This window comes from Jaculus jaculus, chromosome 13 (genome assembly GCF_020740685.1).
Source record: "Jaculus jaculus isolate mJacJac1 chromosome 13, mJacJac1.mat.Y.cur, whole genome shotgun sequence".
Taxonomy (NCBI): Eukaryota; Metazoa; Chordata; class Mammalia; order Rodentia; family Dipodidae; genus Jaculus; species Jaculus jaculus.
Genome location: NC_059114.1, coordinates 2,792,267 through 2,813,795, shown reverse-complemented (window position 1 = coordinate 2,813,795; position 21,529 = coordinate 2,792,267). Strand labels below are relative to the sequence as shown.

General features: G+C 46.4%; 6 protein-coding genes and 1 non-coding gene across 8 annotated transcripts; 2 read left to right on the top strand and 5 right to left on the bottom strand.

Annotated features, from left to right (window-relative positions):
- Nucleotides 1-240: 240 nt before the first annotated feature.
- LOC123454087 (histone H2A type 1) lies at nucleotides 241-1,325 on the bottom strand. 2 transcript variants are annotated; one of them, XM_045132209.1, is made up of 2 exons: nucleotides 1,245-1,325; nucleotides 241-1,139 (listed from the first exon to the last, which is right to left on the bottom strand). In XM_045132209.1, exons 1-2 carry the CDS (start codon nucleotides 1,323-1,325, stop codon nucleotides 933-935), a joined length of 288 nt encoding a protein of 95 aa, XP_044988144.1. In that variant the 3' UTR covers nucleotides 241-932. The 2 variants fall into 2 exon arrangements, with proteins under 2 accessions (XP_044988144.1, XP_044988143.1); XM_045132208.1 differs by having other exon boundaries at nucleotides 241-1,325.
- A 321-nt stretch (nucleotides 1,326-1,646) lies between these two features.
- On the top strand, nucleotides 1,647-2,027 carry LOC123454096 (histone H2B type 1-C/E/F/G/I). The gene has a single exon (XM_045132220.1). It carries the CDS (start codon nucleotides 1,647-1,649, stop codon nucleotides 2,025-2,027), a length of 381 nt encoding a protein of 126 aa, XP_044988155.1.
- A 1,763-nt stretch (nucleotides 2,028-3,790) lies between these two features.
- Nucleotides 3,791-4,112, top strand: LOC123454109 (histone H4). The gene has a single exon (XM_045132238.1). It carries the CDS (start codon nucleotides 3,797-3,799, stop codon nucleotides 4,106-4,108), a length of 312 nt encoding a protein of 103 aa, XP_044988173.1. The 5' UTR covers nucleotides 3,791-3,796; the 3' UTR covers nucleotides 4,109-4,112.
- A 536-nt stretch (nucleotides 4,113-4,648) lies between these two features.
- On the bottom strand, nucleotides 4,649-4,721 carry Trnar-acg. Its single transcript has one exon. It is a non-coding gene; the product is annotated as a tRNA-Arg (tRNA).
- Nucleotides 4,722-10,461: 5,740 nt separating this feature from the next.
- On the bottom strand, nucleotides 10,462-11,061 carry LOC123454107 (histone H4). The gene has a single exon (XM_045132236.1). It carries the CDS (start codon nucleotides 11,041-11,043, stop codon nucleotides 10,732-10,734), a length of 312 nt encoding a protein of 103 aa, XP_044988171.1. The 5' UTR covers nucleotides 11,044-11,061; the 3' UTR covers nucleotides 10,462-10,731.
- Nucleotides 11,062-16,732: 5,671 nt separating this feature from the next.
- LOC123454102 (histone H2B type 1-C/E/F/G/I-like) lies at nucleotides 16,733-17,908 on the bottom strand. The gene has a single exon (XM_045132227.1). It carries the CDS (start codon nucleotides 17,763-17,765, stop codon nucleotides 17,418-17,420), a length of 348 nt encoding a protein of 115 aa, XP_044988162.1. The 5' UTR covers nucleotides 17,766-17,908; the 3' UTR covers nucleotides 16,733-17,417.
- Nucleotides 17,909-18,341: 433 nt separating this feature from the next.
- Nucleotides 18,342-19,042, bottom strand: H1-5 (H1.5 linker histone, cluster member). The gene has a single exon (XM_004670829.2). The coding sequence runs from the start codon at nucleotides 19,034-19,036 to the stop codon at nucleotides 18,359-18,361; it is 678 nt and encodes a 225-aa protein (XP_004670886.2). The 5' UTR covers nucleotides 19,037-19,042; the 3' UTR covers nucleotides 18,342-18,358.
- Between the last annotated feature and the right edge of the window lie 2,487 nt (nucleotides 19,043-21,529).

Sequence of the window (21,529 nt, the reverse complement as noted above, 5' to 3'; positions counted from 1 at the left end):
GAAAGCTAGGTGAACTGTTAAGCTTTTAAAAATTGTACCACCCCTTCGCCCGCCAAAAAAGGGTCAAATATTAACCTGGGAGGCAGAGGTAGGAAAATTATCTTGAATTCGGGGCCAGACAGGCACTACACAATCCCAGGTCAGCCTGGACTAGAATGACACTACCCCGACAAAAACATACAAAATTACATATTTGATTTTGTAGTTACTTGAATGTCTACCATTATTATTGTTGGCACTTAAAAATATACTGATTGGAACTATCTAAACATTAAGTAAATCTCACGGCTATGCATAATGTGTCCATAATTATATATGCTGAGGAAATTCTCCTGAGAACAGGTCACTGAGAAAAAAGCAATGGAGTAACGAGCAAATGTTCGAGGAATTGTGTGTATGCCACTACAACGCTTCCTCAGCTCATAAAAATTGCAACCGAAGGGAATGGGTAGAAGCGTTCTTGAGCGTTTGAAGGAGAAGCTTAATTGTGTGACGATACTCCGGAAGGTGTCACAAACGTGTCACCATATACTCTTGTTGGTCCCCAGGCGATCCAGAAGACGTGGGTGTGGGGAAAAATCGGCCCTCATGAACCTTTCTGCAGTGGCTTTGCACACCGGAGGGACGGGCGACTCGCGCAGCGTGTAACGTTTTGAACCAGAGAACGAGCAGTAATTTACTTTAAGCAATGACCAACCTAAATCCCCCATCCAATACCGAAAATATTGGAGCTCAGTGGCTTCAGGGGTGTAGTTAACATCAGTATTCATTCATTCAGCTAATCGTAGGATCCAGTGCAAAAGGTTTAAGAGTTACCTCCACACAGCTTAGGTGTTAGAAAAAAATGTTACCAAAGTTCTTTTTATGAAACTGTGGGTGGCTCTGAAAAGAGCCTTTGGCTGATCTTGGGAGTGGTTGGCGGGGTGGGCATCTCACTTGCCCTTGGCCTTGTGGTGGCTCTCGGTCTTCTTGGGCAGCAGCACGGCCTGGATGTTGGGCAGCACGCCGCCCTGCGCGATCGTCACTTTGCCCAGCAGCTTGTTGAGCTCCTCGTCGTTGCGGATGGCCAGCTGCAGGTGGCGCGGGATGATGCGCGTCTTCTTGTTGTCGCGGGCCGCGTTGCCCGCCAGCTCCAGGATCTCGGCCGTCAGGTACTCGAGCACGGCCGCCAGGTACACCGGGGCGCCGGCGCCCACCCGCTCGGCATAGTTGCCCTTGCGGAGGAGCCGGTGCACGCGGCCCACCGGGAACTGCAGGCCGGCCCGAGAGGAGCGCGTCTTGGCCTTGGCGCGCGCCTTGCCGCCCTGCTTGCCGCGTCCAGACATGATGAGCAGAATGACAAAAGTAAGGAAGAGACACAGATATCTTTTGAGGAAATCGGCCAGGAGGTTTTTATAGTGGCAGAGGGAAGTGGACGAGGTGCGCTCGGATTGGTGGAAAAGGTGCTCAACAACTTAGCCAATGAGAAAGGATATATGTGTATCTAATTTCAAGACGTGACGTCACTATGCCGTCCTTCCATCGTAACTGGCCATTCGGAGATGCCTCATTTGCATAGAGGTTGAATAAAAATCCGGCCCCGCGCATTTCCCTTTCGTTGGAAGTCTCACACTGACTTTCGTTGCTGCTCTCCTCCACCAGCTGCCATGCCTGAGCCCGCGAAGTCGGCGCCGGCCCCGAAGAAGGGCTCGAAGAAGGCGGTGACGAAGGCGCAGAAGAAGGACGGCAAGAAGCGCAAGCGCAGCCGCAAGGAGAGCTACTCGGTGTACGTGTACAAGGTGCTGAAGCAGGTGCACCCCGACACGGGCATCTCGTCCAAGGCCATGGGCATCATGAACTCGTTCGTGAACGACATCTTCGAGCGCATCGCGGGCGAGGCGTCGCGCCTGGCGCACTACAACAAGCGCTCGACCATCACGTCGCGGGAGATCCAGACGGCCGTGCGCCTGCTGCTGCCCGGGGAGCTGGCCAAGCACGCCGTGTCCGAGGGCACCAAGGCCGTCACCAAGTACACCAGCTCCAAGTAGGCCCCGCGTGCCTACTGCTGCCTCTGCCCACACACAAAGGCTCTTTTCAGAGCCACCCACTTTCTCTTTAAGAAGAGGACTGTCACTGTAAAGAGACTTCTCATTCTTTCTTGTCTGAACTTGTGTATCTGCATTCTTTTCTTGGATCCTGAAGGCTTTAAGTAGGTCATCACAGAATAATGGATCATGGTGGATATCCATGCTATGATGTCAAGGGAATCAGTTTTAGCCCATTATTTCCCTGGTTAGGAGCTGATATCAAGGATGATTATTTTCTATCTGTATATCTGTGGGTATTTTTCTAGCAGGTCTCACTCTTAATTCCCGGCTGTCCTCAGAGTTAGTACTTTGCATTCTAGGGCTAGCATGAAGAAGAGTATATAACCAAAGTTTGCCTTCTTTCATTTGCTCACTCTTTTGAATCCCTCTTGTGGCCCCATGTTGTCTTTGAATATTGTTCTCGTACCTCAGCCTTTTGATTGCTATATTTAATGCGTTGGGCCACCACGCCCTGTTCAGAGTTTCCATGCTAAGGCGGATAAGCAGTATAAACCAACAAACCGGGTGACACACCTGTAACCCAAGAACTAGGAAGTTGAAGGCAGGATGATCTGGTCTAAAGTCATCCTCAAAAACAGGAAGTTTAGGACCAGTCTGGACTACGCCCATACCCACCCTCCTCACAAATGAAAATATATCTTAATAAGTATGCAAAGAGAAATGTTTCTTCAGAGTCATGTTTGATGGCACGCGGTTAGTCCCAGCACTCAGGAGGCAGAGGTAGGAGGATCTCTGTGAGTTCAAGGCTAGCTCGGGGCCACAGCGACGGCCAGGTCAAGAAAGAAAAAAGCACTTCAATCAAAGTACCAAAACACAACCTATTAAATGTTGCTTGTCCTAAAATATCCAAGAAAGAAAACTCGTCCTCAAGGTAGGGCACATTCGTTATGTAAATTACTGGAGGTAATCTTCAGACACTTTCAATAGAAAGTATTGCTCTCCTGCCTGTTTTTCTCTGGGTTATGTTCTCAATTTCAAATAGGTTCCTCAAGCGCAAGTAAAAAAAAATCAAGAGTGGTGGGATGTGTGGCGTTCATACTGCTTAAGAGCTTCGTGACAGCCTCACCGAGGATGGGATTCACGCACAGCTCCTCGCGCAAACACAAAGGCTCTTTTCAGAGACACCACATTCTCAAAAGTCAGTGCGCTACTGCTCTTTATCATGTTTTTCTTCCACGACATTAACCCACGACGAGGCTTCTCTCTCTGCCTCTGCCCCTCCCTCCCTCTCTTCCTCCTTTCTTTTAATTTTTTTTTTTTTTTTTGGTTTTTTTTTTTCCGAGGTAGGGTCTCACCCTGGCCCAGGCTGACCTGGAATTCACTATGTAGTCTCAGGGTGGCCTCGAACTCACGGTGATCCTCCTACCTCTGCCTCCCAAGTGCTGGGATTAAAGGCGTGCGCCACCACGCCCGGCCTTTCTTTTAATTTTAATTTTGTGTGTGGGGGGGGTCCCTCTCGACCGTGGCAAGCGTGAGAAAGAAAATAGCCTTGGTTAGATTTTTTTTTTTAAAGAACGAAAGAATTCTATAAAGGAACAAAGAGAACACAGGTCCTAACGTCACGTCCGGGTGTGGATCCCGCCCACCGCAGGCAGGAACTTCCCGCCAGAGCGCTCTCGGTTCTCACTCCGGTCCGCTCACTGCCTATAATAGCAGAAGGACGCGGCTAATCCTAAAACAGTTGGCTTTTTCTTCTTATCGCTTTCATCATGTCTGGTCGCGGCAAGGGCGGGAAGGGCCTGGGCAAGGGCGGCGCCAAGCGGCACCGCAAGGTCCTGCGCGACAACATCCAGGGCATCACCAAGCCCGCCATCCGGCGCCTGGCCCGCCGCGGCGGCGTCAAGCGCATCTCGGGCCTCATCTACGAGGAGACCCGCGGCGTGCTGAAGGTCTTCCTGGAGAACGTGATCCGCGACGCCGTCACGTACACGGAGCACGCCAAGCGCAAGACGGTCACGGCCATGGACGTGGTGTACGCGCTCAAGCGCCAGGGCCGCACGCTCTACGGCTTCGGCGGCTGAGGACCCCGCGCCCTCCCCCGCCACCAACAAAGGCCCTTTTCAGGGCCACCACCTACTTTACAAAAGATCTGTAAACCTTTCCCTAATTACTGCGTCATTGCAAATTCCCTATGTTCCGTAACCTGCTTCCTCCAGTTGAGTACAATGTGTCCCTTTGTCACTTGTGTCTCGTATCCTACTGTTAGTCTCCCCCAGCCTAGCACCTATTGGTATTTGGACCAGCCATAAGTCCTAGAATTTGTAATTCTTGGAAAGCTTTGCAACACAGGATAAGAATAGACTCAGATGTGTGTGATCATCGTCGGGAGCCTTTTTTATGAGTTTGTGGTTATACCAACCAAGTTCGGGTTAAGTCGGTCACGTTTGATCTCCAAACTTAGAATATCACAGTAATGATGCTGGTAGGATGTTGTGACCCAAACGACACTCAAGTAATATGAAATAAGATAAGTTAAGGTTTAAATGTACTTTTGTTCATCTTACTATGGTGAAAGTTCCAAGAGGGTATATGTTGAAGGAGAATGGCTCAAAAGTGAGCACCGAGCCAGCCAGGAGTCGAACCTGGAATCTTCTGATCCGTAGTCAGACGCGTTATCCATTGCGCCACTGGCCCACTCGTACTGTGCTTGTCAGACTATACCTATAGAAAAGGAGGCGATGTGTCTACAGTACAGCTGTACAGAGAAATCTGAGAAGTGTCTCTGACTAAGCCCCCCAAAACGTAGAATAGAAAGCTGTTCGGGGATTTGGACTTGTAAGATAGCTGGTTAAACCTGGGTAGAACTCAGTGTCACAATTGTGTTGGGTTGTAAGTATAGGACAAGGTTATTTGCATTATTTTCAGCTTAGAATCTGAAGTGTTTGCAAAACACTGCTAAGGGAATAAAGGAGAAAAAGGGACTTCAGTTTGAAATCTCTATGAGGATTTAAATGTAGCTAAATCTATACAACAATTTAAGTTTGCCTGAGTTAATGTGTTTTATTTTGGATTTTTTTTTTTTTTTTTGTCAAGTATTGTCTTGTGTGTCATCATATGTAAAGTCTAACACTTCTGTAGTGTACCACTGGTTTCCTCAAGGAAGTGTCCTTAGACTGGAGAGATGGTTTAGCAGAGGTGTCCTAGTTTCCCAGAAAGAGAGAGGTGTAACATAACCATCTTCCACGAGGAAAGTGGCCATAGATAAAGAAAATTTTGGATATACAAAAAATCATCCAGAGAAAGAGGAAGGATTTTAAAAAATTTCACCTTAAGCCAAGGTGTGGTGGGTCAAGCCAAGAAGCCCAGCACTTCAAAGGCTGAGACTGGAGGATCATAATGAGTTGAAGCAAGCCTGGGGCTACCAACTGAGTTCCAGATCAGCCTTCACTAGAGACCCAATCCCTACACACACACACACACACACACACACACACACACCATAAAAAACAAATACAAAGAAAAAAAAAAAAAACCCTTTCTTTCCCTCTCTTCTACAGAAACCTTCCTAGAAGATTCCGATACAAAAGGGATGAAAGCATTTAAGACTACTGGAATTCCCTGGCAGAGATCCTGATTATGATAATGACCCAGGGATAGTGCGATTTTACATGACCTTGGGGACATGATAATAAAGGATTTAAAGAATGTAACCCAAAGTGGGCATGGTTGGCACATGCCTTTAATCCTGGGGAGGGTGCTTCATGCTTTTAAACCTGGGCAGCGATAGGAGGATCACCTTCAGTTCCAGGCCACTATGAGACTAGAGTGGATTTGAGTTCCTTACCTCAAAAAGTAAAACAAAACAAAAAATCTATGACAAGGGCACAAATGTTTGTAAAGCCTTTGAAGTTCATTTGGAGACCCTCCGCTGCTTCTAACAGAGTCTTGAGAGCTGAATTCAGAGGATCCTTTACACAGATACAGGAAACTAAGGCTCACAGAAGTGGCAACAGAGACAGAGTGGAGAATCAGTTTACTGTCACCCCAGCATGTGCCTACGGGAGTCTCTTCCAAAGACTGGACCCTGAGCTCTGATGGCTCAGAGTTTATGTGCCTTATCTTGATCGTCATTATTGTTGCTTCTCAGAGGTCAGAGCCCCAGCCTAATGCCAGAGTCCTTGAGTATGCATCAGGAAATTTTACAAAAACAGGAAAGAAAAAAAAAAAACAACCCCAAAACAAGAACTAGTGGACAGGTGGGTGCAGCTGTGCTGTGGAGATAAAAAGAAGCATGCTGACATACGACAGGGGCTGCAATGCAGAACAGAAACGACAGTGTCAGTCACACATAAGACTGTGCAGTACAGGACATGACTGGGGATAGGGTTGTCTACATTTCCTTTCCCCAATTTTCACCTCAAGACCAGGGACTAATAAGGACCAATTCTGTAACCAAAAGCTGGCCTGATATCCAACCACCTCCACAAAATAATCATCATCATCATCAAAACGAAAGAGATAGATTGAGAGGCCAGTTGAAAAACTGTTGATAAAGTTCAGGAGCTGGGCATGGTGGCATATGCCTTCCATCCCAGCACTCCAGAAGGCAGAGGTAGGAGAACTGTAACTTTGAGGCCAGGTTGTTAATACAGAATGAGTTCCAAGACAGCCTGGGCTAGATTAAGATTCTGCCTCTGAGAATGAACCCAGGAGGCAAAATGTACAAGATTTTAGTGTTGGGTCAGGTGGTTGTGCAAATAATGAGGCAGAGACTGCTGGAGCTCAACAAATCCAAAAAAAAGTTTACTACAGCCAAGGCAAGAGACTGCTGATGGATCAGGGATGCAGCCAGACTCGGGAGCTGGAACTGCGACCCCAAAGGAGTAGCTGTACAGATTTTTTAAAGAAAAATCACAACTAGGAAAAACACAATCAAGTACTAGGCAAACAATGTACAGCCAAGGGAGGAGTGGGGTGAGCTTTAACAGGATTGGTGAGTTCTGGGTGGAGAGTTGCATTGTAACCATGTAACTGTAGATAAGGAACTAGTTGTATTTTGGTTTCAGGATGTTGGCATACATACATATATATATATGAAATTCAGAGAGGGGCCCTGACTTTTTACTGGTTGGCTCAGCTACAGGGAAATGCCTTTAACAAAAGTACATGAACAATATGGAGAATGTTTAACAAAATGGAGTTCCTATGATCAGCTTACAAAATGGAGTTCCTTTGGTTAGCTTAGTCCTTTCATTTCCCCCTTTGTCTTGTGACTGAATCAAACCTTTGATTCAAGATCATGCCCCTCAGGTAATCCTGTGACCAGGGGGTCATATTGGGTTCCTATAGGAATGAGGTTGCTAAGGAGAAGCCAAATAACTAAAGGGTTAGAGAATCAGGTGGTGGAGTCCTGAGGCCTGCGGAAGTTTTTGGTTTGTTAACAACAACAACAAAAAGATATATATCTCCGTCCCATGTTTAGCATTAATGAGGTCTAAGACTAGACGGTTTTGAAGTACCACACCGACGAGAAAGTTCAACTGTTTTTGGAGAGATTCAGGGCTGTTGGTCATCAGAGGCACCCAGACACGGCGTCACTCTGAGGCCCAACAGCAGAGGGTTGAACATCTCTTTTGGTTGGTGTTGGCTGTTGGCACAGGTGGAGTTTGTAGATTAAGAACTTCTTAACATAAAGAACTTAGAAAGCCAAGCGTCACATGTTCTCTCTCATATGTGGATCCTAGCTACAGATGATTGGACTTCTGAGTGAGTAGGAAGAAATCTCAGTAGCAAAGGCCAGAGAAAAAGCTAGAAAAGAGATAAAAATGGAAGAGGAAGGAAGGGAGGGGATACTTAATAGGATGGTATTGTATAAATGTAAGAAGGAGTATAGATTAATAGGGGTGAAAATACCTAAGTGAGGTCAGGGAAAGAGATTGAGTGATGGAAAGGTGGAGGGAGAACTAATCAAAATCTAAGAGGATATAACTAAATCATATGGAAACCTACTTTTTTGGACAATGGAACACTCAGGAGCCATAGATCATTGCCAGAAAATTTTCAGCGCCAGGGATGGGATACCTTCCAGTGAGTTGTTGGCCAGGGAGGTCCCTGATGCCCCAAAACATTACAGGTCATTGCCGAGGCTCTTGGTTTCCCACTGGAAGAGATGGTAGGACCCTATTGCTGAAGACTCCATATATTTGGCCTCAAGGCCACTGAAAAATCTTGCTAGAACTGAGCTGATGAGCCCCTCCACGTAAATCAGCTGACAGAAAGCTGGAAGAAGCCATTCTGCATGCAGTTCAATGGGAGAAAGAGAAATCACTAGTGAAGATATTCAACAGTGGACACTGAAAGCCTTAGATTAGGCCAGTCAGGCCAAATAAGCCAACAGGTGCAACAGTGAAATGTCTGTCATGGTGGAAATCGACTGCCCTCTAATTGGATTGGAGGCCCTCTCCAAGGGAGGGAATACATCCCTGAAACTGAAAACAGGGGTAGTCATGAGCCCTAGGGGTGTGATGTCTGTTGCTGTCTGGCTAAATGTATATATTATGCTCACCAAACTGTCCAGTAAGTGCTTCTTGTAATGTTCAGACCCATATATTAATGCTACTCTCACTTTTGGTAGAGAACTTTCACTTTACAGATGGCAGTGACCTTGAAGTGACTCAGAAGGCATCATGGTGCTGGGAAGAAATGACAGAGGAGTGCTCAGCACTGAAACATCTCTATCACACCCTCCAAGGCTCAGGGTCCATTGCAGAAGAGGTGGTGGAAAGTATGTAAGAGCCAAAAGAAGGGTAGGACTCCTTACAATGTGCTCCTCCAGACACAAAATGGCCTGGATGTCCATGACCTCACAGTGCCTGACACTACCTACATAAGACCATCATAATAGGAGGAAAAGATCATGACATCATAATTTAAGAGACTGATTGAGAGGGGGAGGGAATATGATGGAGAATGGAGTTTCAAAGGGTAAAGTGGGGGAGGGAGGGATGGCATTACCATGTGATATTGTTTAAAATCATAGAAGTAGTTAATAAAAATAAATAAATGAATAAAGTTTAAAAAAAAAAGGAACTTAGAGCCAGTTGTGATGGTTCACACCTTTTAATCTCAGCACTAAGGTTATTGAGGTAGGATTTCAGTCCAGCTTGGCCTAGTCTCTAAGAACTGGCCTCAAAAAAAAAAAAAAAAAAAAAAAGAAAAAGAAAGAAAAAAAGAAAAAAGACAGAAAGAAAGGGAGGGGCAGGCATGGTGGCGCACACCTTTAATCCCAGCACTTGGAAGGCAGAGGTTGGAGAATTGCTGTGAGTTCGAAGCCACCCGGAGACTACATAGTGAATTCCAGGTCAGGCTAGGCTAGAGCAAGACCCTACCTTGGGGGAAAGAAGTGACCAAAAGAGTTCCTAATGAACTAAGGGCAGAAATTGATTATAGTAGAACTCGAGTCAGTCCTTTTCGTGGTCCACAATAAATGAAAATGCAGACCAGCTTAATTATGTTTGCTATAACCAACAAAGATTCATCAACTAATCAGAGATGCTCTTTAGGGTGTTTTGAGCCAGTTTGATTCCACTTATATGATGATCTGGGAAAATAGAATACCTTTAACTTTTTGAAAATTAAATAGCTCAATAGCTATTTTATTATTTTTTTCCGAAGGTAGGGTCTCACTCTAGCCCAGACTAAGCTGGAACTCATTCTGTAGTTCCAAGCTGGTCTCAAACTCACAGTGAACCTCCTACCTCTGCCTCCCGAGGGCTGGCATTAAAGACGTGCACCACCATGTTTGCCTGGGACCAGGGTGGAATATGGTGGTTTGAATTAGGTGTCCCCCATAAACTCATTTGTTTTGAATGCTTGGTTCCCAGCTGGTGGCTGTTTGGGAATTGGAGCCTTGCTGGAGGAAGTGGGTTGTTGGAGATGGTCTTACCAGTGTTAAAGCCAGTTTTCCGTTGTTAGTATTCAGCACACGCTCCTGCTGCTATTGTCCACCTGATGTTGGCTAAGAGGTGATGTGCAGCCTCTGCTCATGCCACATTTTCCCGTGTCATCCTGGATCTTCCCCTCGAGTTTCTAAATCAAATTAAACTTTTCCTCCCACCCACCAGCTACTATTGGCCGGGTGATTTGTGCCAGCACCATGAAAGTAACTGCACCCTTGAGGCTATACTGCCTTCCTCAGGGGTCACTTTCTTCTTTACCTACAGGGACAGCTTAGATTTAGGTCAGGAGAAAATGGGTTTCCATTGAGGGTCACCAGCATTATCTTTATTGGCATCTCCTTAAGGGAAGAGAAGTTCGGTGTGGTTCCTACAAAGGACGTTTTCCTTCAGGCAGATCTTGGTAAAGTTGGAGGCAGGAAATGCTGCTGCCAGAAAGGGAACCAAAGCAACCCTCAGAAAACGAGATTGCAGGCGAGAACGCAGGTGTCCTACAGTTAGCTTGGGCAAAAGCGTAGTGCAAGCTCTCAGCTGGAGCGCGTACACTCGGGAGCGTGAAGGTGAGTTTATCTACAAATGGAGCAAACACTACCAAAGACGATTGCAAATAAAACGTCCTATTACAAAAGGCTGCAGAATAGGGATACAGCATACCGATCGCATATCGATCAAGTGTCAAGGCTCATTTCAGAGTAAGTGGGCGGCCCTGAAAAGGGCCTTTGTTGGTGGTGGGGGAGGGCGCGGGGTCCTCAGCCGCCGAAGCCGTAGAGCGTGCGGCCCTGGCGCTTGAGCGCGTACACCACGTCCATGGCCGTGACCGTCTTGCGCTTGGCGTGCTCCGTGTACGTGACGGCGTCGCGGATCACGTTCTCCAGGAAGACCTTCAGCACGCCGCGGGTCTCCTCGTAGATGAGGCCCGAGATGCGCTTGACGCCGCCGCGGCGGGCCAGGCGCCGGATGGCGGGCTTGGTGATGCCCTGGATGTTGTCGCGCAGGACCTTGCGGTGCCGCTTGGCGCCGCCCTTGCCCAGGCCCTTCCCGCCCTTGCCGCGACCAGACATCTCAAAGCCACTAGGAAGAGAAAGCCAACTGACGCAGCGTTAGCCGCGTCCCTCTGCTCTTATAGGCAGTGAGCGGACCGGAGTGAGAACCGAGAGCGCTCTGGCGGGAAGTTCCTGCCTGCGGTGGGCGGGACCCACACCCGGAAGTGACGTTGGGACCTGTGTTCTCTTTGTCCCTTCGTCATATTGCTTCCTTTCGTTCTTTTAAAATATGTAACGAAGGCCGTTTTCTTTCCCGCTCTCGCCACGGAGGGAAGGGGACCACAAAAAAGGAAGAAGAAAAGAGAAAGAGAGAGGGAAGAAAAAGGCGCCTCCTCCTTGTTCCTCATCCTGGTGTCATGTCATGGAACTTGCTCCTTCCCGGGTTTCAGGTCTGAAAGAATTGATATTAAGCGCGAGATGGAAACACTGACATGGTGGAAACAGAGGCACACAGGCGGTCACAGCCCGCGACCGCACGGGCAGACGCGGGCGACCTTTCTCGGGGTTCCGCGTGCCTGGCCCGACAAGGCACGTCCTCTACGGACACGCGTGCGGAGCGGTCGGGGCAGAGGGTCCCTCCCTTAGCTGCTCTCACTTAAGCCTTCCAAATGTCTGCCTGTCATGCCTTCAAAATTCTGCTTTGTAATCACTTTTTAGAAGTCGTTTATGTATTATTTGCAAGTAGAGAGAAAATGGACACGCCAAGGCATCCTACCACGGCAGAACGACAGGCACATGCTCCACTTTGCCCATCTGGCTTTACGTGGGTACTGGCACATCGACCCTGGGCCAACCCAGGTCGACAGGCTTTGTAAGCAAGCGCCTTTAACCACTGAGTCATTCGCCTACCTTCCTTACCCCTCAGTCCCCGTTGCAGACTTGTTTTGTTTTGTTTTTCGTGTTAGGGTCTTTCTGTAGCCCAGGCTGACCTTCAACTCTGTAGTCCAGGCTGGCCACGAACTGATGTTGATTCTTCTACCTCTGCCCCCCGAGTGCTTGGATTGAAGGCGTGCGCCACGATGCCTGGGCCAGAACATTTTTTTAAAAAAATATTTTTATTCATTTGTAATGGCCGAGGAAAAAAAGATTGAGAGAGAGAGAATGTGTGCACCAGAAACTCCAGTCGCCACAAACGAACTCCCTAAACATATGCCACTTTGTTCATCTGGCTCTGTGGGTACTGGGGAATCAAACCCTGGATCTTTAGGCTTTGTAAAGAAGTATTTTAAGTCCTGAGCCACCTCTACAACTTCCAGAACATTTTTTTTTAATATTTTATTTTTATTTACTTAGTTGAGAGAGAGAGAGACTGAATGGGAGTGGCAGAGCCTCTAACCCCTGCAAACGAACCCTAGACACATGTGCCACCTTGTGCATCTGGCTTTACGTGGGTATTGGAGAATCGAGCTCACGTCCTTAGGCCTTGCAGGCAAATGCCTTAGTTACGGAGCTATCTCTCCAGCCCAAGAACATATTTTTAATGTAAATAAGTGACTCCAGTGAACTATTGAGAATTGGAAATGATTAATTGATTTCCTCAAAAACAAGTGATATTAATATATTAACTTCTTGATTTCTATTTCTAGTGAGAAATGTTTAAAAAATTTTAAATAATTACGAATATAAGGAAAAATATATGTAATTTATCATAAAAAAACATTTTATTGATTTATTTATTTGACACAGAGAAAGAAGCAGAGGGAGAGAACACGTGTGGCAGAGGCCTCCGGATGCTGCAAACAAACTCCAGATGCATGTGCCACCTTGTTGCACCTGGTATACATGAATTCTGGGGAATTAAACCTTGGTCCTTTGGCTTTGCAGGCAACCACCTTAACCACTAGGCGATCCCTCCAGCCCTAATTTATCATTTTGATACCAAGTGTATATTACTGATCAGAGAAGATTCACATTTTAAGTATGCTAAACATGATTTTGAGATGGGAGAATAGGACAGAATCTGAGGTCCATATGGCGTTGTGGAAAACCTTAGAAAATTAGTATATGGGGGGGCGGGGAACACGTTGGAGAGAGGAAGGTTGGAAGAAAACCAGGCCAGGACAGCCTGTATCGGCCAATGGATCCAATGCAGAGGACCTTCACATGGTCTGTAGATGACCTTTGGCTCATGGGACTGAAACACAGTCCTGAGCGGCAACATAAGCTTCATGAGAAATGCCTCATATGAACTTGCACTTAGAATGACATGTAAGTAACACAGGTATGCAAATGACCCCCCCCCCCAATAAAAACGCCTGTGTTGTATAACATAAAAGCCCCAACTCTGCCCATCAGGGTCAAAATCACAATGGTTGCTCCTCCCTTGCAAGTGTATTCTTAGAAACCTCTCCTACTGGGTGTGGAGGGGCACACATTTAATCCCAGCACTCAGGAGGAGGATCGCCATGAGTACAAGGCCACTCTGAGATTACATTGGGAATTCCAGGTCAGCCTGTACTAGAGTGGAGACCCTATTTCAGAAAAAGAAAAAAGGGAAAAATCCTCTCTCAATTTCCTTACTAGTCTGTGCAAGTTTCTGTCCAATTCTTTGTTACAAGACACAAGGACCTGGAACCCCTCTGGAGAGGCTCAACAGAAACCAAGGTCTGTTAAGATATTTGTTCCCCAACTTCAGGTCTTAGCCAATATTCCTAGACCAAAAACCATAAGCATTATATTTACTCAGACTTTCATTTAACATGGAGCCTTCAATAACAAACATACCAAGTCAAGGAAATTGTCTTTTTATAGTAGGCTTTTAAGAAGAATAGACAGTCATGTAGAAATGTAATTATGATAGGTGCATAATGGTTATATGAAAGAATTGGGTGAATTGTATCCCAATATATGCCTCTTTCCCTTAAAACTGGGCCTTTGGGAAGTGGCAAATTCCAGAAAGGCTTTCTCTGAGCTTTCTTAACTAAAGACCAAGCATCCAGAAATAACTCTGTTCTCCTAAATTTCCTTCTTGGGTTCCTCACTAAGTAAGCAATAAAGGTGTCACAGTTGCTGGAGGTCAATGCTGCACCCAAACGGGATTGGCTCAGCAGATTGTCCTGAAGACCAGTTCATGTCTCTCAGAAATCACTTACTATCCTCTCCCCTATGTTGTCCACATCTCCAACACCCTCCTTGGAAGAAGGTGCAGGAGATTCCAGGTCCCTATGAGGTCTAGGGTAGTCACCCTCCATGTAATGCACTCATTCATGTCACAAATGGGCTCCTTTCCCTCTGATAATCTAACATCCGTGGGTTTCATAGACATAATCACAGAACACCCAGAAAGAAATCATTCCCTCCTGAACACAGATGAATCTAGTCCTTCCTCTGCCTCCTCCCAAGTGCTGGGATTAAAGGTGGGACCATCACACCCAGCTTTAGTGTGATGTAATTCATGGTGTAAGTGCCTGCAGTGACAGCACTTGGAATCTGAGGTAGAATTGCTGTGACTTTCAAGTCAGCCTGGGCTACAGAACATAACCTGCTCTAAAGAAGGAAAAAAGAGCCAGGCATGGTAGTACACACCTTTAATCCCAGCACCTGGGAGGTAGTGGATCACCATAAATTTGAGGCCGCTCTGAGACTACCTAAGTGAATTCCAGGTCAGCCTGAACTAGAGTGACCCTACCTACAAAAACAAATAGAAAAAAAAAGAAAAGGAAGAGGCTGTAGAGATGGCTTAAAACGCTTACCAGCAGCAGAGCTAAAGGGCCCCAGTTCAATTCCTCAATCACCCACGTAAAGCCAGGGCTCAAGGCCAGCTGTTTTTTTGCAGTGGCTGGAAGCCACTGTCTGCCTTTTTTCCCCTCTGTTTCTGAAATAAGTAAATAAAATATTTTTTAAAAGAACATGAAGAAATGAGTGAAATTCTAGCAAATCCAAACCCAATATAATACACTTTATTTTATATTGTGTTAGATATTTCTTCCATTCCAGGGTTTCCGTGTCATGGCATTGTTAAGTAGTTACCATCTGAGTCTCAGCAGACTAAACTGGATTTAAATTGTGGCTTCAGAAAAGCCCCTTGTGCTCTATATTTAACTTCTTTACCTTGAAAAGAAGGGAGATGGTAGATAGGATGTACTCCAGTGGACACTAAGCACAAATGGAGATAATGAAGCAATAGTGCTCGGAATGTTGAATAAATTCTCATTAGCCATTCAATGGCTAAACCTTCTTTTGCAAGTGTTATGTTTCTCAGGTGAGTAATCTGTTACCTTTTTTAAATTACCTGTTAACTTTTGTGAATAATTAACATTCCATTTCATATTTTCAGCATAAAGGAGTTTACAGAAATAATCTTTGTTTTCTTGAAATTCCTATTACATATGCATACATTTTATTGTGCTTTTTAAAAATATTTTACTTATTTCAGAGAGGCAGAGGGAGAGGGAGAAGGAGAGAATGGGTACACCAGGGCCTCTAGCCACTGCAAGTGAACTCCATGAGCCACCATGTGCTCCTGGCTTACGTGGGTACTAGGGAATCAAATTTAGGTCCTTAGGCTTCACAGGCAAAGGACTTAACTGCTAAGTCATCTCTCCAGCACCCCCATCAACCTTTTTTTTTTTTTCTGAAAAACTTTTTTTGTTTATTTATTTGAGAGCAACAGACAGAAAGAAAGAGGCAGAAAGAGAGAGAGAGAGAGAGAGAGAGAGAGAATGGGCATGCCAGGGCCTCCAGCCACTGCAAACGAACTCCAGACACATGTGCCCCCTTGTGCATCCAGCCAATGTGGGTCCTGGAGAATTGAGTTTCGAACGAGGGTGCTTAGGCTTCACAGGCAAGCACTTAACCGCTAAGACATCTCTCCAGTCCCCCCCCCCCACAGTTTTTAATTTTTTTTAAAAAGTTTACTTCTTTAAGAGAGGGAAGAGGCAAGAGAAAGAGAATGGGGGCATGGGGGCCTCTATTCTAGCTGCTGCAAACAAATTCCAGATGTATGCACCACCTTGTGCATCTGGCTTTAAATCAAACCTTGGTCCTTTGGCTTTGAAGGTAAGTGCCTTAACTGCTAAACCAACTTTCTAGCCCAACATGCTGTTTTGAAAGAATATATTAAATGGCAGTTGCGGGGTTTGGGAAGGGTAAAAGGAGCAGTGTTGGGAGATTATGATCATGGGATATTTTGTTATGTGTATGGTGGGTTTTGACAATTTATTAAAATTCCAACATGAAATATGTTCATACAATAAAGTACATAATAAAAGTTAAAAGAGATTCTGCTTCAAGGGTTTTTGTTGTTGTTTTTCCTCTCTTCCTAATAAATATTTCAATCGTTAACACCAAGTAAATAGATGAAAGGTATAAGAGAAAATTACAAGAGCAAGAAGCTACCTGGCTAAGGGAGGTTTGTTAATGTGTATTACTCTTGATAAAAACATGGCTAACCTGGAAGCCCATGAAGGAGAGGAGGAAAAAAATTACTCTTTCTTAGCTATTAGGTGTCTAACCCTGTGGAAGCTGGGGCCCAGACTTCCATGTTCCAGGACAACCTGGGCTGCAGGTTACTGTAGGGTGACACTCTGAAAAACAGGGGAGGGGTAATGGGCCTTCATGTTAGTGACAGTGTGTCAGCCTGTCCTCAGGGACCACTATGACCAGAAGCATTACTAGATACAGACTTGTGTGCTCTAAGGCACACAGAAAAACCTGAGCAGAAAGCACAAAAAGTCTTTATAAACTTACAACTTTCTAGAATCTTCTCTCCTAACCACTACTACCGGGGCACATGAGAGGAAAATTAAAAGAACCCCAGGATCTACTGTGATGTACTTCCTACAAATAGGTCACAATGGGATTTCAGAATGTGCCCTTTACCCGAGAGGGCGGCAGGTTTCCACTTAATTTTCCTCGGGCAGTCCATAATTCCACAGGTAAAAGCATCCCAAATTACTGAAATACCAGCTCAGTATGTAAGCGGTATGGCAGTCCCTGGGCACAATGGGTAGCATGACAAGAATCAATGGGAAAACTTTTTGAGGGGTCTCAAGCAAGCCTAGGAAGCCTTTAAACTCACAATGACTGGCATTAGGGTATGAGCTAAGCTTCTACCAAACTTACAAACACACAAGCCCAGTTTTAGGGAATGACGGCCTACATTACTGAAAAGAATTTTAACATTAAAAACTTCGCCTAAGTCAACAGGCTTTTTTTTTTTAAGAGAAAGTGGGGAAAGGGTAAGAGAATGGGGGCGCCAGAGCCTCCTGCCACTGCAAACTGCAGGCGCCCCTTTGTGCATCTGGCTAACCTGGATTCTGGGGAATCGAACCTGGGTCCTTTGGCTTTATAGGCAAACGCCGTAAACGCCGTGAAGCGGCATTCTTGATCAAGTGAGTGGCTCTGAAAAGAGCCTTTGTGTGTGGGCAGAAGCAGCAGCAGGCACGCGGCGTCTACTTGGAGCTGGTGTACTTGGTGACGGCCTTGGTGCCCTCGGACACGGCGTGCTTGGCCAGCTCCCCGGGCAGCAGCAGGCGCACGGCCGTCTGGATCTCCCGCGACGTGATGGTCGAGCGCTTGTTGTAGTGCGCCAGGCGCGACGCCTCGCCCGCGATGCGCTCGAAGATGTCGTTCACGAACGAGTTCATGATGCCCATGGCCTTGGACGAGATGCCCGTGTCGGGGTGCACCTGCTTCAGCACCTTGTACACGTACACCGAGTAGCTCTCCTTGCGGCTGCGCTTGCGCTTCTTGCCGTCCTTCTTCTGCGCCTTCGTCACCGCCTTCTTGGGCACAGGCATGGTGGGAAGAAACTACCAAGAAAAAAGTGTCATGAAAAGGTGATCCAACAATCTGTGACCCGCCTTCATCACAAAGCTCAATGTAAAACTAGGTGACGAACACTTCTAATTGGTGACTGGAGGGGTGACGTCACAGACTTAACCCAACCAAACAAGACGTTTCTTAAAGTCACGGTGGCATTGGTTCAACTGAAATTCTTCGCTGTAGCCAATGGCAGCACTGTATTTTCGCGCCTTACGTTACAGCAATAGGGCAGTGCAAACTCGAGCTAGGGAAAAAAGAAAATAGGTCGCAATTGCAGGCATGGCAAGGCTCACGCCAGGGCCAAGACACGCTGCAGATCCGGATAACTCGCGGCGGACGCCAGCAGCCCGGTGTACCAGCAATGTTTCATCAGGCGAACTAAGGGCAAAAAAATGCAGAGTACCCTAACTTTGGTAGATCTTTTCAGCAAGACTATGCCCACTCCCAAAAGGTGGCTGCCACCCATGCACGCACTCATTGCCAAGTGTACAGCAATTTCTTGAGCTCTCTGGGTGGCTCTGAAAAGAGCCTTTTGGGGCTTTGCTGCCGGCGCTCAGGCCAACTTCCTTTACTTCCTCTTGGAAGCAGCCTTCTTCGCCTTGGCCACTTTAGGCTTTGCAGCCTTGGGCTTGGCGGCTTTGGGTTTGGCCGCCTTCGGCTTCACCGCCTTCGGTTTGGCCGGGCTCTTCGCAGCCTTCTTGGGCTTGGCGGCAGCCTTGGCCTTTTTGGGACTCTTGGCCACCTTCTTGGTGCCAGCGGCGGCGGGCTTCTTGGGTTTCTTTGGGGTCTTCTTGACGCTTTTCTTCGCGCCAGCTGCCTTCTTGGGCTTCTTCGGAGTGGTGCCCGCGGGCTTCTTGGCCTTGGCAGCTCCGGCTTTCTTGGCCTTGGGCTTGGCCTCGCCCGCCGCGGCCTTCTTGTTGAGCTTGAAGGAGCCGGAGGCGCCGGTGCCCTTGGTCTGCACCAGGGTGCCCTTGCTCACCAGGCTCTTGAGCCCCAGCTTGATGCGGCTGTTGTTCTTCTCCACGTCGTAGCCCCCAGCGGCCAAGGCCTTTTTGAGCGCGGCCAGAGAGAGCCCATTGCGCTCCTTGGAGGCGGACACTGCCTTGGTGATGAGCTCGGACACCGGAGGTCCGGTGGCCTTGCGCTTGGCTGCGCCTGCGCCGGCTTTCTTGGTCGCCTTCTTCTTGGCGGGAGACTTCTCCACCGGAGCCGGGGCGGCGGTCTCAGCTGGGGCTGTCTCGGACATGGCGAAAGGAGAAGCTGCTAGCGAGGGAAGAAGAAAACCAAGTTGCTAAGAGCAGTTTTGCAATGCTGGTGTGCAGGGGCCTCGGGCTTATATAAGGCGGCGCTGAGCTGTGATTGGTGGAGCAGCCGATCGACCGCCCTCGGGACGCTGCAGCTCCTGGGTCACACTCCCGAGTTGTGTTTGTTAGTCCCCAAAATTTGATTAAATGCTGAAAACGACGGCACGGAATTTGGCACTTTAACCTTGGAAAGGAGTAGTCCGGCCTTCAGGTCCACATATTTGTTTGTGTTTTCACGAATCACATGGAACCGAGGAAGGATAACTTTAAAAATCTCTTTTGTTTTTTCCAAGACTCAGCCAAGCTGAGGGCATCCTGCTACATAGTTGCATGTTTCAACAAACTTACGCTATGTATACAATAAACATTATATCAGAGGATTTGTCCACAAGTTTGGCCTTTCGTTTTTGCAACAGTTTAAGGAGTAGATTTCTTGATGAGTCTAAAAACTTGGCTCGAAGTGTGGCAAGTAACACAGGCACCAAGTGCTGGTTGGCTACAGACAAGTTCACCACATAGACCTTGCTTTAAAAACGGGTCCTGTCAACTAGTAATATTTCACTTCTGCTGTCTTTATTAGAGAACTCATTCTTGCAATTTTGAAAAGTTCAGTTTTCAGAGAGACTTTTTCCTCATTGCAGTAGGAAGATTGGAAATCACCTGGATTTCAGAAATCAAACACGTGAATTCAGATTCACACTTGGAATTAGGTCTGAGTCTGAGAGACATGCTCTTGTTATTCCCCAGACAAAGTAGGAGACAGGAAATACTTAATGAAGATATTTGGTTTCTAAAATAAAATCTAAATGCAAAACAATGTAGAAAATATTGGACTTTTCCTAGCAGCTCTCATGCACAAACTATGTAAATAGGGTTGTGAAGCTGTGAACGTGAGCTGCGTGGCTCTGCAAGCATTCTTCACTGTCCGGACTCTCCATTAACCTTTAACCACCTGCACAGACTGCATGCTCTTGTACAAATCCGCACACTCAACTAGAGGTACTTTTGTGTGCTTGCATTCAGACAGATCAGTGTATTACAATAGCTGGGTGCATTCGGTACTGAGGGACTGAAGGTGGTAGGGTTTCAAATGGATTTGAGGAAAATAACGCAGGAAATAAATTTAGGATGGGGGTGAGGCAGAACATGGTGGTGAACGACTTTAATCCCAGCACTCTGGAGGCTGAGGTAGGAGAATTGCCAGCCTGAGCTATAGATTGAGTTTGGGCTACAGTGAAATCCTGCCTGAAGAAAACAAACATATATCTAGAATGGGAGTGAACTTTGCTATGGCTGGAGATGGTTACAGGAATTTGTTCCCCTACAATGAAAAATACCAATAAAATTACTTAGCTCCTTAACAGCAATCTGTTTTAACGAAAAGGTTCTTTGTGGGGAAAAAAAAATCAAAAACTTTTTACAATAAGGCTTTCTTGAACTGGGTGTGGTGGGCATGTCTATAGTCTTAAAACTCAGGAATGAGGATCAGGCATTGAAAGTCAACTTCAGCTATTTAGGGTATTTGAGGCCAGCCTCGATCACTTGGCTACAGGAGACCCTATGTCAGAAAAGAGAGAGAAAGGAGGGAGGGAGAGAGGGAGGAAGAGAGAAGGTAGTGGAGAAAAGAAAAGGAAAATGTCTTTCTTGCCAGTGAGACACTGTTGTGCCAGGAAATTTAGATTCGCCAACTTACTGACTCTTCTCTCCAGGGACCCCTGGAAGGGTGGGCAAAGCACCAAAACCTATGTTAGTGGCACGTTTTTGTATAACTCTCAAGCTAGGCATTGTTTTGACATTTTTCAAGTATTGTAAAAATTATATTAATGCTAGAGATTATATATAGCTCACAAAGTCCAAGTTTACTTCCTGGTCCCTTTAATACATCTTGAACCATTTCCTACAGACCTGTTTAAGAGACATACTAGTTTAAAATAAAAGCTTTTTTTTTTTTTTTTTTTTCCTGAGGTAGGGTCTCACTCTAGCTTAGGCTGACCTGGAATTCACAATGTACTCTCAGGATAGCCTTGAACTCAGCGATTCTCCTACCTCGGCCTCCGGAGTGCTGGGGTTAAAGGTGTGCTCCACCACGCCCAAATAAGTATATCTTAATATAATGAGCGAGGAATGATACACTCCTATAATCCCAACAGTTGGGAGGATTGGGACTGAGGTACAAGGATTGCCATGAGTTCATGGCCTAGACCAAGCCCCTGTCTAAAGACAAACAAATTAGATAAAAACATACAAAAATATGATGTTCTAATCAGGTACTTTCACTATACCAACCACAAAGCTCTCAGAAACCATAGGCAAATACCCCAAGTCCTATGATGAAGGCGGGGCCAAGTCTGTTTCCAACATGATCCTTAGCGATGTGCTGGGAAATGACCGTAGGGAAGTGCTATGGGTTTTAATTCACTTGTCATACTTGTCAT